Source organism: Pimephales promelas, chromosome 20, assembly GCF_988280905.1.
Source record: "Pimephales promelas chromosome 20, fPimPro1.hap1.1, whole genome shotgun sequence".
In the NCBI taxonomy this organism is placed as follows: Eukaryota; Metazoa; Chordata; class Actinopteri; order Cypriniformes; family Leuciscidae; genus Pimephales; species Pimephales promelas.
Window position 1 is genome coordinate 1608146 of NC_142788.1, and position 17954 is coordinate 1626099.

Sequence of the window (17954 nt, forward strand, 5' to 3'; positions counted from 1 at the left end):
CCTCCGGGCTTGGGACCGCCGAAGTCGGGTCTTCCTAGACCACCAAGCTTGGGATAGCAGAAGTCAGGTCCTCCTGGACCACCGGGCTTGGGACCGCCGAAGTTGGGTCCTCCTGGACCACCAAGCTTGGGACCGCAGATCTCCCCGATGGTAAACAAACCCCACAAACTGTCAGAATGACAGCATCCCCACATCTGCTGAACCCTTCAAAGATCCAAAAGGAAACAAAATATGCTTTATTTTATTCGTTTGTAATTGTTACTCTAATATCAGCAAAGTTTTATATTATCACGGCTGGTAGATTTCCATCCATGTTAGATATACATTCTGGTCACTAAAGACCTAAATATGTAATAAAGCTTGGCGAAATGTTATGTTTTACTATAAATGAATGTGAGTGTTTTTGCCTTTGGAAAAATAAATCTTTTTAATTAGTATTAACCAAAAGTTTGAACCCATTCTATATACATAACTTAATAATATTTTGGATGATGCATCCTTGTTACAAAACTGCTCTGAAGCACGTACAGGTTGAAGATCCAAAAACAAATTTTTTGGGGGTAATCCAAATAACAGGCAGAAGGTCAAAAACCACAGGTCAAACAATCCAGATAGCAACCGAGTCCAAGACACAGGGAAATCCAGAGAAACAGGCAGAAGATCAAGACCACAACACGGGAACCAGGATAAAGCACTCAAACATGCAGTGTAACACAACAAGACTTCTCAATGAGTAAGTGAAAACACAGAGCTTATAAAGGCAAACACACACAAGATATCCACACACAGGTGAAAGTAATCAGACCATAATGAGCCCAAGCAAGTAAAGGAGACTGGATGAGTGTCCTATGGTGGAGATCGTGGGCACTTCAGCAGGCGGATGGAACAATCCTATGAAAATACTTAAACTAGAATGGCATCATATTTACAGTTTTATGCTACTTTTTAAGTCCTTTGGCATTAGAAGTTATGACAGCAAACAAATTGTCTCATCTTTTGTGTCGTAAATGTTCCCCATGGAACATTTTAATGGTTCCCACATCTTATGTTTCATGTTCACCTATGAAACCACTTTGTGTTGGTCTCCCTTCAATAAAATAAAGACATGCTATTAGTATCATCACATATCTAACTGAGCCTTTCTGGGTCTGAGAATCGGGAAACATCAATGGGCCTCAGGGAATGTCAGAATTGTCTATTGATGAAAAATGATTTTGTGAACTAGTTGACTAAAACTATTAACTATTGGTCATGAGGGCCACCTGATATGATTATATTCTGTACTAATTGGGCTCATTTTGCACTCAATGTGTCCTGTAAAATGAGGATCACAAAAAATAACAACCACACACACACACACACACACTTTAGTCCCCAAACCTTCCAGCTAGTCAGGCTGCAGTTTGGACATACAAAGAGTATAGGACCACCCAGTCATCAAATACAGTAACAAATATGTTTCTATGCCTATATGGGAAACTCAATGTGAGCATGACCCTTTATTCATCTCTTGTGTGGCCATGAGTATCAAATCACATCAGTACACATGCTGATGTTTTTATGTTTCTTTGTTGACACAACAATCAAACCAAATTATGTTTCCAGGTCGGAACTAAATGTGGACCATAATTGACATTCAATCATAAGAACAGAAAGCTCAATGTCCAAGCTCAATTTCGAAGCTTTTTTAAAACCCTTTGACTTGCTGGAGTCCTGAGGAAAAAAAGCAAGAAAGAGGCAACACACAACAAAGCAAAGGTATTCATGGTCGCATGTACCGTATACTTTCAACATTAAACACCTTCATTGTCATGAGCCCTTTTGTCTGTTGCATTCAGTTCCTCTTTGAGCAGAAATTGAGATTTCTGTGTGTAGAACGGAAGTGTAAAACAAGTACACTGATCAAATTACGAAACAGCTTGATATGAGTGGGTTGCTTCAATTCAAACATTTACTATTACAAAATGGTACAGGCAGGTAGACAGGCTGAAGATCCACAAATCACAAAGACACCGAAACATTAACGAGGACCGACAGAACAGAATCAAACTATATAAAAGCACAAATCATACATAATAAGGTGAAGACAGGTGACACTGATGAAGATAACGATGAACAGGCTGGTAAATTAGGGTTGTGGAGTTCAGGTGTGTGGACACAAGGAGGATTCTGGGAAGTGTAGTGCAGACGAAGACAGACAGGTGCGGACGAGGACTGTGACAATGAGTCTGGATTAGCATGAGTTTATTAATTATCTTCTTTTTGTAAACCTTTACTTAAAGGGATACTCCACCATTTTTTCATGTCAAACTATGTTATTCCCTCAACAAAGATGAGTTGATACACTCTCATCTCAGTGCGTGCGAGACACTTTGATCGAACTTAACTAGCCCAGTTCATTCAATATGGGCCAAGCAGACAAGCGACCAAACACCTCCATGTTTTCCCGATTTAAATACAGTTACGCAAGCAGCGTAACTCGACCAAGAATGGTGACACACAATAAAACGTTGCACTTTTCTAAGCTTGTAAAGTAGATAACCATATTGTATGGCGGAATACCACAGCAAGTGCTTGGGGGCACTTAGACTCGCTTACAGCGAGGTCCACTATTTCTACGTCTAAAACAGATCCGCTTGGTACCTCCTCAAGCCAAGGTTTCTTCTCTTCAACACTCTGGCGTAGGCTTTATAGGCAGGCTGAGGAGTGTAACCCCTCTATAACTGAAACTGATCCCCTTTTTAAAGAATAAATAGGTACCACCACACACATCTTCCAGTCGGCAGGGGCTGTCCCAGATTCCCATGCGATGTCAGTCAAGACAGTCCGACTTCATCCAGGGCCTTTAGGGTGAATCTAGTCTGGTACCTTGCCACTTCAGAGCATTTTGACTACCTGACTTCCCCCAGATTATATTATCTGCATGTAGATTTTCAAAATATACTTTTAAGATTGTGCACATACAACACAATTACGCACACTTCAGGGGGAACACTAATCAACCAATCAGAACTGTCGTATAATATTATAAATATCGTAAATATTAATTCGGTTCATGTCTTGTTTATTGAACTGTAAAAACAGTATCACACATGCAATCATGTTTTCATTCTGAATACAAGCATTATAATCAAGGCAGCCGATAAAGGGGGACAACTGGTCCTTTTGGCCCAGAAAGTGACATGAACCGAAAGTATTTGTTCTCTCTGAGATCCAGTTTCCAAAGTTAACACAGATTTCTTTAGTTTCACCATCACCTTGGTCTCAAAGCTGGCAGCTCCTCCCTCTTGTTTATCTGCATCTTTGATAGGTCAAGTCGTACAGTTCCCAGCCTTTGTTCCCAGAGCAAAGGATCTCTCGTCTGCCATATTCATTTCACACGGGAGCTTTAGGGAAATATAAAAGTTATATGATGATGTTTTACACAACACTTTTTTTTTCTGGGTTAGGTTGATTAGCCTTGGTCGTAAAATGCACAAAGTATGTGACACAGTTTGTTGAAAACAGGGCAGCTCAGAATACAACTGTTATAGTCGTCTTCACCAAGATGTCTATCACGCAACATCTGGAATAACTACAAAAGTAGGCAATTTTAGATAAAAAAATAAGTCAAGAATATATCCTTTTGTTTCATACATGAAATCAGTTTGAATATAAGACAACTTTTGAGAAAGTACCTCAATAGCTTCCTTATTATTAAAGTGATAGTCCATGCCGTACCAAACCACTATGAATCTTTATTCAGTAGAACGCAAGTTATCAATTTTGAAGAAAGTTCACACTGCACGTTTCCATACAGTAAAATTATACCAAGGGCTGTCAAGGAGAAACAAAATCAAAGTCTTTCACTGCATTGATGGTATTTTCAATAGATAAACAACGAAAAAAGATAGACAACGCAAATTTACTCTCTTCCATTGTAGAAAAGTGAAGCTGCCAATGTCCCAACATGGCGCTGAATCTCACGCTGGTTACACACACTCCGAGCCCGAGTCTGCGCAGTCGTGAGCCTGAAGTGAATTCGGTGTATCAATGTAGAAATGAACTCCAATCTCCTCCTGAAGATCCTGAAAAATGCCAGTTGGCGCCTCATTGACTACTTTTCTCAGAGAAGCGGTCAATCTCACCTAACTAACACAAACTAAAGTATTTAAAAAGACTTGACCACTTAATTGAAAATGATTTTAAGTATTAGTAGATATTTAGCTGACAGTCTACTAATACTCTAATGACTGACATTTCTGAATTTCTAAACAGCAAAATCCCCAGTGTTAAATTTACACTGAGAAGTGAGAATTATATAAACTCTGAGCAGAGTGTTAAATGAACACTGAAGCAGTGTTAAAGTTAACGAGATAATTAAGTGAATAATTGAGTGATGATTGAACATTATTAAAGACACCTGATGTTGACATCAGAATCACTGAAGGAGAAAACCATAATTTTTAAGTCACCATTATCGTGATCAGTGTTTGGTTTAGCTCTTGACCCTTAAATCATTAACTTTAGATTTTGTTTGGCTGCAGTACATGAGTTATAACAGCCAGATGAACAAATAGAAAAGGTGATCAGATGGTGATGGTTTCAATGAAAAACGATGAAATAAAAATAAAAAATCGAAGAAAAAAAATTATGTAGGCACACACAGATATCAAGAATTAACGTATGAATCTCAGCAATGGTGACAAACAGATCACCTCCGAACATAAGCTCATTATTTATTCATGCAGCAATGCATGATGGGAGCCATGAATGAGTTTTGATTGGTGGCACCCAGAATGCAACTTTATAATTGTTACCATTGTTGAGATTCACATGCTAATTATTGATGTCTGTACCTCTTAAAAAATTGAAGAGAAGTAAACAATTGTAAAAAAGAGAAACTTTTAAGAAATGATTTTGAATACATTGTAACCATTACAAATATTATGCTGTTCAAGGTCACTGCTGCTATAATTAATAAAGTAAACCTAGCTCTATATGAGTTCAGTGACTCAGGTCAAATGATTGTGTAATACTGATTATGTTAAAACACAACCATCACCATCAGATCACCTTTTCCATTTGTTCATCTGGCTGTTATAACTCACATACAGCAGCCAAACAAAATCTAAAGTCAATGAATTGAAGGTCAAGAGCCCAACTAAAGCAAACACTGATGTCCATAATGGCGACTTAAAAATTCCGGTTTTCTCCTTCAGTGATTCTGATGTTAACATCAGGTGTCTTCAATAATGCTCAATCATCACTCAATTATCACTTAATTATCTCATTAACTTTAACACTGCTTCAGTGTTACTGTAACACTCTACTCAGAGTTTATATAATTCACATTTTAAAGTGTTAATTTAACACTGGGGATTTTGTCGTGTAAAGTGTATAATTAAAGTACACTGTGTAGGTGGTCTTATGTACCTTTTGTAGAAGTTCTGAATCCCAGAACAGTTTTAAGTCATATAATCAATTTTATACTATTGTTTTGTATTTCACACAAAAGTTTTCAAAAGACTTCACATCAGCTAAAGTGCCAATTTACCAAAGCTGACTCACTAACATGACGATGACTTTTAATCTCCCTTCCAGTCTTTCTCTATGTCGTTCCCATCAGTCCCCCAGCCCTTTTCTTTTCTCTGAGATCGCGCTGTTCCTCAGGGACTTGAGTTGGAGAGGATGGGCCCCCGCGGGCTGAACTGATTGGCTCTTTGGCCACAGGTGTTCCTGCTCTATAGCGCAAAAAAAATCCCAAACACCTTTTGTGTCTGACTATGTAAAGCACTTTTTGTAATAGTTCAGGTATTGTCAAAGATGAGAGGGCTGGAGATACTAGGTGTTGTAGTTTTGGTGACTCTAACTCAGGTAGATTTATGATTCTGTACATATATATGAATGATTTTTACTAAATGGATTACAGATCTTTAAATGATTTTACCAATTTGTTGATTGTAATTGTCCTTCTATTTCGGCACAGATATGGAGCACTCGGGCACAAGGTAAGTCACTCTTCTTGAACAGATCTGGCTAACACTTTAGACTACTGTGTCTCACTGCATAACTAATAAGGAATTACTGAAGAACTGATAGGTATTTCTTTATTAACGCTTAAGTCCCGGCTGTTACCTACTAAGGAAGATGTGTTAACTAATCAGTATTTAATAGAATGTTATGATTGTGTTAAGTATCAGTTAGTTAATCAATAACTAATTAATTCTGGCATAGGCTACTATTAATTATGGTTCAAGAAAAATAACTATGAAGTATCTACTAATGAACAGTCATACAATAGAAAGTTACTTACTACATACACAAATCAACTACTTGAGTAAAAGTACAGATACCACAATAAAATATTACTCCAGTAAAATTATAATTAGGCCTATTCATTTTCAAAATGACCTTAGTAAAAGTACAAACGTAATTAATTTTTAAAGTACTTTAAAAGTAAAAAGTCATTCTTCAGCCCTAATATGAAAGATAAGTGCAGACATATACCTAGGATATATTGATCTGCAAATAAATTTTTATTTTATTAGCAAAACGTATCATAATGTACATTAAATTCATATTGTTTTTTTTTATATACAGTAAGTTTAATTTGAGTCAGAAGTATGTGGTAATTCTTTATTAATTACTAATGGGCTCCCTATATTTTCACTTTATAACACTGTTCCAGATTCAAAGTCATTCCTGAAGAATTATCTAATACTTCTTTATTAATTAAGAATTCATTTCCTTATATTTTCACTTTAGAACACTGTTTCAGGTTATCAGTTGCCTAATTCCTGGATAATTATTTGATAATTCTTTATTAATTATTAATGGGTCCCCTATATTTTCACTTCATAATGCTGTTCCAGATTCTAAGTCATTGCTGAAGAATTATCTAATAATGATTTATTAATTACTAATAAGTTCCCCATATTTTCAGTTTCCCTCAGTCATTGACTCAAATACATGAATTTACTCAATGGCATACAGACACAGTACTGTATATAAAATATGAAACTGAGCAGTCAATCTGAGGTCAGTTATGGCACTGAAGTTGATTTCCAACAGAACACACTCGCAAAACCAAAGATTTAACTTTAACATTATATGTATTTGTTAAAATTGCTACTTCTATTAATAACATTCGTGAATGATAAAGGTCAGCTCAATGCAGTTTTGTATAACTGCTCATTAGTTACTTCTTAGTTGTTTTTCTTGAAACTTAAGTAATAGATAGTTAGCAGTTCTTCAGGAGGTCTGACAGAATTAATTTAATTCATTCACAATCAGAAAATTGTATTATATACTGATTAGTTAACACATCTTCCTTAGTAGTTAACAGCAGTGAAGTAGTAGGCTAGTTAATGAAGAATTACCCATTAGTTCCCTATTAGTTATGCAGATACAGTTTTCTAAAGTGTTACCCAGATCTGTTTCATTACAGGACAAGTCATTCATATTTCAGATCTTTATGAGGTCTAAATTTATGATTGTATGAAATAGTGTTAGTAAAAATATATATTTTTGCTCTAATGGAGCTAGTTAACTATCTAGGGGATTGTGGGATGGGTTTATCATTGTAAAAATATAAATATGTAGATGTATAAGAGTGTTAAAGAATATAAAACACTTATTTTACCTATCATCACAGCAATTTGAAATTTTTGTAATATTTTATATGTATCACAAAGGTGAAATATTACAACAGAGGCCACAATTAAACGTGCAAAAAGTGGAAAGTGCATAATGTTTTTGAGATCAACTCTTCATCATATATATATATATATATATATATATATATACATATAATTTTTTACAAAACCTGAACATCATGTTCTTTAGCATTATTTTCTATGTCTTTTATGAGCAATCCTTTTCCCCCCACAGATTGCACAATCATTTCAATAACTTCTCCAACGGCATCATCACTGTTGGTTCAATGGAACAGAATCCAGGGAGTATCGAATTATTTTTTGGACCTTCGGGTTGTGAACGACACAAGCATCAGTCCAGTGGTAACGACGGTCGGTGGGAGTGTGTCGAGGAGAGAGGTCTTTGGTTTGAGGACGGGGACATTGTACACTGTCACAATTAAAGGGTTTCAGCTTTATTCTCCTGTGTGTGTCGATACAAAATTAGCAAGGACAGGTAATTTGCTGTTAACATCATTTTTCAACGAGCCAACAATCACAATTCATCATTTACAGGAAAAATAATATCGACCGAATGAATAGTTAACAATAATAAGATATAATTTGATATGGCTTTCTTTACAACACAGCAATAAATTGTGTGGCGATGATATGATAACAACACTGTTTTCCTTTTGTGCCTGCTGTAGCACCGGGCACATCCCAGATAACGTATTCAAAGGCAATATCAAGCACAGCCGTCGGGCTAGAATGGGATTCGGTGCAAACAGCGCAACAGTACTTTTTGCTGATAAATTCAACATTGACCAGGGAACAGTACAACTTTTCTTTTACAAACAATAGCGCAGTGATTAGAAATCTTCGCCCGGCAACCACATATGACTGTTTCGTGGTCACGTCCAATGCTGGAGGTCTAGGAGCAAGAAGCAATGTACGAACTGTCACTACATGTAAGTGAACCTTCAAAATAATTAAATCAAACGCTACGGCATCATTACCTCATGTTAACCCCACTGACGGATGTCTTGCCTCTCAGTGATACAGCCTCCGGCGGTGATCACAGTCCAGCCGATGGGGACCCAGTCCGCCCGCATCAGTTGGCAGCCTGTGGACAAGGTTCTGGTCTACCAAGTTACGGTCAAAATGTGGAATTCACAAAACACTACAATATACTCCAACAATGTGTTCGGCATCACGTTGGACGTGCAGAATATTTTACCCTGTTCTTCGTACCAAATCTCAGTGTCTTCACTTAATGCTTTCTTGGACGCTGGAGAACCCAGGGAGGTCAACTATACAACAAACAGTAAGCAAAGCATTTTTCGTTTGTATTACTATGATTCATAACAGACATTTATAGTCACATTTTCAGATCTGGGGCTGGTTTCAGAAAGCTATTTTACACCAGTCTATAGAAGTCTGACTTAATTTAGACCAAAAGAATTAAACACCTTTCCCCCAGGCTAACTTAGGTCTAAGGCTCTACGGTGGCAACCAGCAGTAACAATTACATTACAAACAGCCAAAAGATAAGGGAAATGGCCCTTTCCAAATTAACCATTTCTTCTTGTTACCACATTCTACCCAAAATTTCCCAGCTAAAATGTCTTTGTAACTGTTATACTCCTCCAACAATGTTTTTGTTTTGAAAAGTGTCTTATTTTACCCAGAATGCATTGCAGTGTAGTCCTACTTAAAAGAGATACTCCACTTCTTTGGAAATAGGCTCATTTTACAACTCCCCCAGAGTTAAACAGTTGAGTTTTACCGTTTTCAAATCCATTAACCAGACAGTTTCTGGTCTCATATGGAAGTCAATGAGACCAGAAACTGTCTGGTTACTGATATTCTTCTAAAAATCAGAAAATTGGCTGAATGGATTTGAAAATGGTAAAACTCAACTGTTTAACTCTGGGGGAGTTGTAAAATAAGGCTATTTACAAAAAAAGTGGAGTATCCCTTTAAGATAGTCAGAGTCCTTTGTGCAACGGTATGATTTAGATGTCTATCTGAAGTCTGACTATCTACTATAGGCTATCTAAGCCATAGTCAAAGTCTATCTTTGTGAAACCGGCTCCTGATGGTACTCTAGATAATGGTCCAGGAACAATATTCCTACCAAAATAATAGTTCTAACCTACATCAGAAGGAGATGATAGGATAACAAGGACCATAACCCTGTTTACACCTGGCATTAAAATGCGTTTTTGTTGATCCAAGCTCAAATGAAAACACATTCAACCTGATTTTAACATCCACTAAAGAATGTCTACTCTACTGACTTCATTTGTAATCATTGTGGGACATTTCATGGGAAAGTGCACCAAAACAAGCGATTCCCACTTTTTTGCAGTGTACCAAAACACACAGATCACAGTTGTTGCAGATGCATTTTAATACCAGGTGGAAGCAGGGCCTAATTAACCTCAATCTGTAAACTCCAACCCCATATAAATACAATCTTCACCTTAAAATATGACTGGTTGTTTACAGGGTTTTAATTTGGTTGTGTCTTTCTTCTTTTGGCCTTGAAACTAACAAACTTAACCTGATTTTAAATGACATTTTTAGCTCTAATTTTGGATTCCAACTTTGGATAATAGCATACATAATGATTATACCTGATTATGAGTTCTAGAAGATTCTGGGTAGGTTACTAACCACGTTACTAGTCATGTTTCCTTTGGATTAACATTGAAATCCTTGGCTTTACCTAACCTAACCAAAACCCTACATCCTGGTTGGTTGATAAAGAATGCTGTTCAAGCTCCAACCCCAGCCATAACCATTATCTTTAAGTCATCATTTGATAGCGGTATTGTTCCAGGACTAACAAAGTTTTCAGATCCAACAAATTTGCCTGACTTGGGTAAATCAAGTTAAGCTTTAAATGGTAGTGTGATGAGATAAAACTGTTGTGGGGAACTGTCAGAATACTTTGCTTTGAATAAATAAAGCCTGTTAATTATATCAATTGTTAACTCTCTTCAAGTTCGGTTTTGTCTATTAATTCAGAGCCTCTCCAACACGTCTCTCTCTCTCTCTGCCAGCTTTGGGTCCAGTGACATCGATCTCGGTGGACTACAGATGTGCGAGTCAATCTGCTGTGATCTCCTTGACAGCTGTGTTTGGAGCCACCGCCTACCGTGTCACTGCCATAAGCCGGAGTGGTGCAATTCTGTCCTGCACCTCAAACAGTACAAAGTGCCAACTCAGAAACCTAACATGTGGGGAGAACTATAGGGTACAGGCCAAAGCCCTGTCAAATAACTGCGAGAGCACCGGCGATGCCACCACTTACTTACAAACAGGTGAGATGTTGGAACAAAACAATCTCCAACCTCTTTTCCTCACATTCATCTTTCATAACTTAGGGAAACTAATCTGAAAAAGAATCAGCATTTTGCCAGCATTGTGGTGTGCGTCCTGGATATCTATACTGCACTTCTGATTGTCAATGCCCTCTATTCATCCATGATGTTTAAAGACACCCGATCCAATATAGAGAAGTCACGCTCTCCCCAGAGGTAGCATTGTCTCTGCTGCATTGCTTTTGAATGGTCTCATAACAACAAGTGTTCTTTTCTGTTATGCTGACCCATTTCAGATAGATTTCTGATGTTAGACAAAGAGCTGGGTCACAGTTTGGGTGGGAAGCGAGATATGGCTCTTCATTCAATAGAGCTGTATTTGTTACATGAAAGATATGATGCTTATTGGCATTTATCTTGATTGTTATGTTGTGAATGTGGCACATCATCTGAGAAGGTGTTGATAGTGTGGTGATAATCCACTTTAAAGGGATAGTTCACCCAAATATGAACATTTTGGCAATATCCGTAAGACTTTCGTTTATCTCCGGAGCACAAATGAAGATATTTGTGATGAAATCTCATTGGTTCTTGCAGAAGCTCAAACGTGATGCGTAACACGAGAATGAACCTCATTGGTTCTTGCTGAAGCTCAAACTTGATGCGTAACACAAGAATGAACCTCATTGGTCTTGCTGAAGCTCAAACGTGATGCGTAACACGAGAATGAACCTCATTGGTTCTTGCTGAAGCTCAAACGTGATGCGTAACACGAGAATGAACCTCATTGGTTCTTGCTGAATCTCAAACGTGATGCGTAACACGAGAATGAACCTCATTGGTCTTGCTGAATCTCAAACGTGATGCGTAACACGAGAATGAACCTCATTGGTTCTTGCAGAAGATCAAACGTGATGCGTAACACTAGAATGAACCTCATTGGTTCTTGCAGAAGATCAAACGTGATGCGTAACACTAGAAGGAACCTCATTGGTTCTTGTAGAATCTAAATTAAATAAAATTAAATAATTTTATAAATTGAATGAATTGAATGAAAGCCTAAATTAAATCTGTTCATTATAGAAAGTGATTATGTCTCTTCAGAAAATTTGGACTAAACCGCTTTTTGAGTTAAGTTCCAACAAATTTTCATCAAACTGTTGCTGTGTCATTATGGGGAAAATGTTATGGTGCCACTGACCGGTGGCAATGCTGAGGATAAAATGAATACTTCTAAATTGTACTCTGCAAAGTGCATGAACAGTTAATTGTAAAAACTGAAAACTTTCTAAATTTGTCAGAGTATGTTTAAGGCCAGGGCCGATACCTGGGCTATGGTTTCAATTCTCTACATCTGAGAAACTGACCTTCAACGTGACAAATTTCCACTGGGCCTGTGCATTGTTCCCCGCTTTTGAAACTTGAGGAAATGCAGTATAAGTAGACTTTCATTTAACTCTCAAAATCAAAGATTCTTCTTTTCAAAATCAGACAAGAGCTATTCCAGGTGTACACAGCCTTTTCTCTGCCAGGGAAAAAGTAGTCCCTAGAGAACATCTTCTTTTTTTGAGTCTACGTTACATGCATCACTCTTTTCAGAGCAGAAAGAATTGGAGTAACAATGCTGCTGAAACCCATTATACATATTCAAATAACAAGATGCCAGGAACTATTATTTCCTTTGTATTGGGCTATCAATTTTCTGTTCTTTCTTTCATGCTTATCTAACTAAACTTTAATCCTTCTCTTTCCATGCACACTCACAGCTCCCTGCTCCCCATCCAATCTGATGCTGTACCGGGAGTGCAGCAGCAATGTCATTATCTTTTCCTGGGCTCCAAATAATGACTCAGCTTACTACCACGCGAGGGCCATTGACTCCAACAACCATATAATGGAATGTATTACCAAAGACACATCCTGCTTCTTTACCGACACCAAATGTGGACTTCTTTACACCTTCACGGTCTCTGGTTTATCATCGTTGGTTGGAGAGCAGTGTCCCACTGCAACCAGTTCATCCAAACAAATACGAACCGGTAACAATAAATATTGGCTGTCATGTTTATCTTGATTGTAGTCTTGACTAAACTCACATTACAACACTTATTTTACTTTAATCTCACTCCTCAGCACCCTGCCCAACAAGGAACATGCAGCCATCAACTGACTGTCAGACAGGTGTTCTGACCAGCAGCTGGGAAGGTGCAGAAGGAGCATTGAGTTATATAGTGGATGTTTATGGTAACAATGATAATCAGAGCCACTATACGTGTAGCTCAGTGACACACAGCTGCACAATCCCTGGCATTCACTGCGGGGAGAGTCTCACCATGTTAATCACCACTGCCGACGATGAGTGCTCCAGTGTACTGTCTCTGGGAGAAGTAGGCTATACACGTAAGTGACAAAAAAATCAGCGCAAAATAAAAAATAGTTCAGTGTTCTAGTGGATATCATTGTGGCCTCTGACAACAAGAAGGTCCCTGGTTTTAGATTGTAGAATCAATATGACAAGGATGCTATAGATTATATTTTACTTACTTGCACTAAACTTAAGCCACTGAATTAGACCCCCCCTTCTTAATTTCAACCACATACCTTCTCCCACAAACCTGTCCTCTAAAGAAATTCAAGCAACCCAGAATGTGTGAAATGAACTGGCCAAGTGTTCTGATTGGCTAAACATGTGCAGGCACCTCTTAGGTTCATATTCTATTTCCACATGCTTTAAATATTCTTATGGTGTTGTTTATGTTTTTTTTCTTTATCTAGCCCCCTGCGTACCTCAAAATGTGACCGCAGTGATGGACTGCAGCGCAAATTCCATCAGTTTGAGATGGGAGGCCTCATTGGGTGCTTTATTTTACATTGCCACGGTGGTGGATCAGTTCGGGACTGTTCACACTTGTCAATCAATGGATCCAAATTGCCAGATAACTGGGCTTAGCTGTGGAACCATGTACAGCGCCTATGTGATCGCATCCAACTTCATATGCAACAGCTCCTTCAGCCAAACCATCAGTGTAGAAACAGGTGCACACATGCAGACATGCAGACCAGAGTGCAATTATCTTGATGTCTGACATCTCATAACCAACTCCCTACGCCCTCTTTCAGCTCCCTGTCCCCCTGGGGATGTACAAGCTCTGCTGGACTGTCAAGAGAACCAGGCGTTGGTGAGCTGGCTCGGATCTCGGGGTATGATATCCTTCACTGCCACCATGGAGGACTCAGTTGGTGGTCTTCTCAGCTGCAGTACCACAGCCAGCAGTTGCCGGATCCCCAACCTGAAGTGCGGCCAAGTTTACGCCATTAGTGTCATTCACCATGATGGAATCTGTCCCAGTATGCCTTCCCAAGCCATACAAATGAAGTCTGGTAAGGGAGGTTTAGCACTCTTCTCTTCTGTTATAGATTTTTGAAGGTGCCTTCACTCTAATAAAAAAACAAACACTGGAGGTCCCCAGTCTCTGAGCTGTTGGTTTCTAGTTGGTGTTCTTAGTCAACTAGTTGCAATGTTGCAGCGTTTATTATTAACGATTTATCCGTGCACGTCAGTATTTTTAACTTAATTATTTTTTAATTCATATTGTTTTTTGACATGAATGGGCTTTACATAAATGTAAAAGAAAAGTATCTTACACTGCATGATGGCAGCATAGAATAGATATTGCACATAAGGTTGTACAATCAGAAGTAATTCCAATGCTGTAATTCCAACTGTCTGTTCATCAAAGAATCTTGAAAAATATATATATTTCCCCCCAAAATTTAAAAAGTAGCACAACTCTTTTCAACATTAATAACAATCAGAAACCCTAATCAGACATACTGGAACCAACTAATCACAGTCAAAGGCAGACAAGTTTGACCCCAGCATTGTGGTTTGCATGGACAAGCACCCTCAAAATCTTGAATTTTCTCTTGCTATCAATAACTATCATTAAATACACTTTTCTTAACCAAATACCTTATCTGGCCAGATATCTGAAGAACTTTCAAACTCTTTCTATACCAGATGATGAACTAGATAAAATGATCTCTCCACAGTGCCGTGTGGTCCAACACATGTTGGGGGTGAGGTACAGTGCCTCTCAGGTGTTCTGTCAATGCGCTGGGACAGGACAGAAGATGCTACTGGTTATATCGCCTCTGTGGTCTCCACGAGCACCGGAGAGCTGGTTTACTGCAACTCTACCTTGCCTGCCTGTAACGTGAGCGATCTTGAGTGCGGTGATGCGTACTCTGTGCAGGTCAGATCGTACAACGGCTCCTGTCTGAGCAAGCTGAGTGAACCTTTAGTGATTAGACAAGGTGAGGCGCTGATTCACTCTCGAAACATTAGTTTAATATCATAATTTGACTTCAGAGTGTTAGTCTAATGCTTTCTACCCTGTCCCTCTAGTGCCATGTGCGCCTACTAATGTGACAGCTCAACGGACCTGTGGCAAAAGCTCAGTGGAGGTTTCATGGCTTGCAAGCCGTGGTGCTCAGTCCTATGTTGCTGTGGCTGTGGGTGAAAGCGGGCACCGTACAAGTTGTTTCTCCAACACAACGACATGCAGCATCCTTGACCTGCACTGTAGCAGTGTGTACTCCATCAGCTTGGCGGCTGTAGACGGCAACTGCTCCAGCCTGGAGAGTCAGAGCGTGACCCTGCGCACAGGTGAGGCAGTCTGGGTGGTGGTGTCGGATGTACTAACAAATCTTTCTTTTGAATGATTCTTCTGAACCAGTGTTGCAATTGTAAATTGAAACTAAAACTATTTAAAAAAGTATCTTGTTAATTTAAAGGTGGGGTATGTGATTTTCTTTTTTGACCATTTTTTAAAAATCACTTGAAATCCTATTCCTAACCCAGTTATAGCTACTGAGTTAGAAGCACTGAAATTAACATCAAGCAATTTAATCATCTGTGGAACGGGAAGAACTCGAAAAACTCCAGCCAATCATTTCCAAGACCACCTAGAATCATTGGACCGTAAGTGCGTCAATCAAACGGTCGTACCATACCCCCCTCCCCAATCCCCCTCTCGCGCATGTCCCCTTCGTGCGCATACTCAAAGCTCGTGACCCAGTCACAGTAAGTGCAAGTCGCCCCGGTACAGACAGAGAGAGAGAGAGTAAGTGCAATCTCGGACATCTGAGTTTTGCAGATGCATGATTCCACGTCCATGTTCTTCGAATGGGTGTGGAGTCTAAATCTGCCGACCATTTTGCAAATCCCATACCATACACAATATTATATATATATAGATCTTGATGTAAAGGGCATTTAAAAAACTGACACTGACTTACTCAAATGTATTAATTTTCTCTTTCCTCTCTTATTCCTGTTTAATAGTTCCCTGTCCACCAACTGACGTCCAGGGTACTGTAAATTGTAGCACCAACTCCGCTACTCTGTCTTGGACCGCCAGTCTTAATGCTGTGTCCTACATGGGGAGGGCATTAGGCAGAGATGGCCACAATGTGACGTGTGATAGCAGAACTCCAGGGTGCCAGTTAAACGACCTGCACTGTGGACAGGAGTATGTGTTTGTCGTAACTGCTTCTGACGGTCTATGTGAAAGTCCAAACAGCGTGGAGTACAGACATGAGACAGGTATCACATTTAAAAAAAGAAGAAGAAAAAAACTCTGTCTTTATCTTTCTCTTGTTTCTTTCTCTTATCTGAGTTACCCTTGTGAAAAAGAAGTAGCCTCCTACGTGCGTGTCTCGTCATATCTATAAATATAGAAAAGCAACTCCGGCTACTTTGACGTGGTGTCTGTTGTGGGAGTGGCAGAGGTTAGTTGTCACAAAGAGTGGGAAAAGGTTGACATGAAGCAACTAAATCTCAAACCTCCGGGGAATCCCCAGTTTTAAACAAACACCAAACAGAGGAGAGTCTGCTGGCAAAAAGAGAACGTGACAGAGCCCGTAATAAAACCACAATCAACATTGGCTTTGCTTTTCAGATATAGTGAAAAGTGAGGGATTTTAAATATTGTAAAAGTGACATTAGATGATTTCATGATTCAACACATGGGAAAAGTATTTTATCGAACAGGTAAATTGCCATAAATGAGCCATATGAGTTCACTGTAAAGCATTATCTACTGTGGAGGGGGACGAGGAGATGGCGGAACGATGCAGGGAGGCAGAAGAAGAGATGGCAGGACGACTGGATACAGGTGTGGTGAAGACAGGATGGTAAAACACAGGGATGGAGATGATGGTGCCCATGGCAGACACGAGGGAGGGAGGGATGGAGGGAGTCCAGGTGGTGACGAGGCTAGCAACAACTGGGGGACGACCGACGGAGGGATGGCCGATGGATCCGCAGGTGCAGACTCGGCGATGTCGCGGCGATGACCATTAAAAGTCGAGCCAGAGTACCTGAGATGGAGGCGATATGATGGAGGACAGAGGTGATGCCGAGGGGTAGGAGGAACCCACTGCAGTTGTAGGGGTGAAGGGATGAAGTGCAGCGGATGGACTGCAAGTCCGTGACGGAAGTGGTGTGAAGACTCACCAAGGGGGGCTAGCAGGATGAGGGAGCCCGGTGGAACCGCAAGTCCGAGGGTCTCCGGTGGAGGTGAATGTGGGAGGAGCCAAGACGAAGCGAAGAGGTCGAAGGTGGGAGGCGGAGTCGTAGGATCCTCTCGCACCGATGCTGCTGTTGGTAACAGGACCTGTGGCTTGAGGCTTCCACATAGACGACCCAGGGCTGTTGACATCCGGCAGCGGCTGCGCTGGAGGACTGACTGAGTTCTGGAGTGATGGAGGTGGTTAGGATCTTGACGGAATGATGTGAGTAATACACAGGCTAAACAGTCATTTGTACTGTTCAGGAACAGTGAAAATAAAGAAACAGGGTGGGATAGGGTGGGAGTAGTTAATTCCTCACTGAAGTTGATCAGCCAGTCCTCATTCTCCGTATTCATGACTCCCTCGTTGGCTCACACCTCTGGTCAGACTTGCAATGAGGCTCTACTTCCGGGTCGAGGATCAGCTGTCC

The 17954-nt window shown here is 39.7% G+C and overlaps 1 protein-coding gene and 1 long non-coding RNA gene across 2 annotated transcripts in view; one reads left to right on the plus strand and one right to left on the minus strand.

Annotated features, from left to right (window-relative positions):
* LOC148970514 (uncharacterized) overlaps positions 1-17954 on the minus strand; it is a 41811-nt gene that overhangs the window by 10410 nt on the left and 13447 nt on the right. The gene's annotated exons all lie outside the window — the stretch shown is intronic.
* Positions 5806-17954, plus strand: part of fndc7b (fibronectin type III domain containing 7b) — a 61323-nt gene continuing 49174 nt past the window's right edge. Inside the window, exons 1-13 of the mRNA XM_089124197.1 lie at positions 5806-5856; positions 5969-5990; positions 7873-8133; positions 8327-8587; positions 8674-8943; positions 10688-10948; positions 12715-12987; positions 13082-13348; positions 13724-13984; positions 14069-14329; positions 15002-15265; positions 15357-15617; positions 16296-16556. Of these exons, the coding sequence (XP_088980323.1) occupies positions 5806-5856; positions 5969-5990; positions 7873-8133; positions 8327-8587; positions 8674-8943; positions 10688-10948; positions 12715-12987; positions 13082-13348; positions 13724-13984; positions 14069-14329; positions 15002-15265; positions 15357-15617; positions 16296-16556 (2974 nt within the window). The remainder of the gene's footprint in view (positions 5857-5968; positions 5991-7872; positions 8134-8326; positions 8588-8673; positions 8944-10687; positions 10949-12714; positions 12988-13081; positions 13349-13723; positions 13985-14068; positions 14330-15001; positions 15266-15356; positions 15618-16295; positions 16557-17954) is intronic.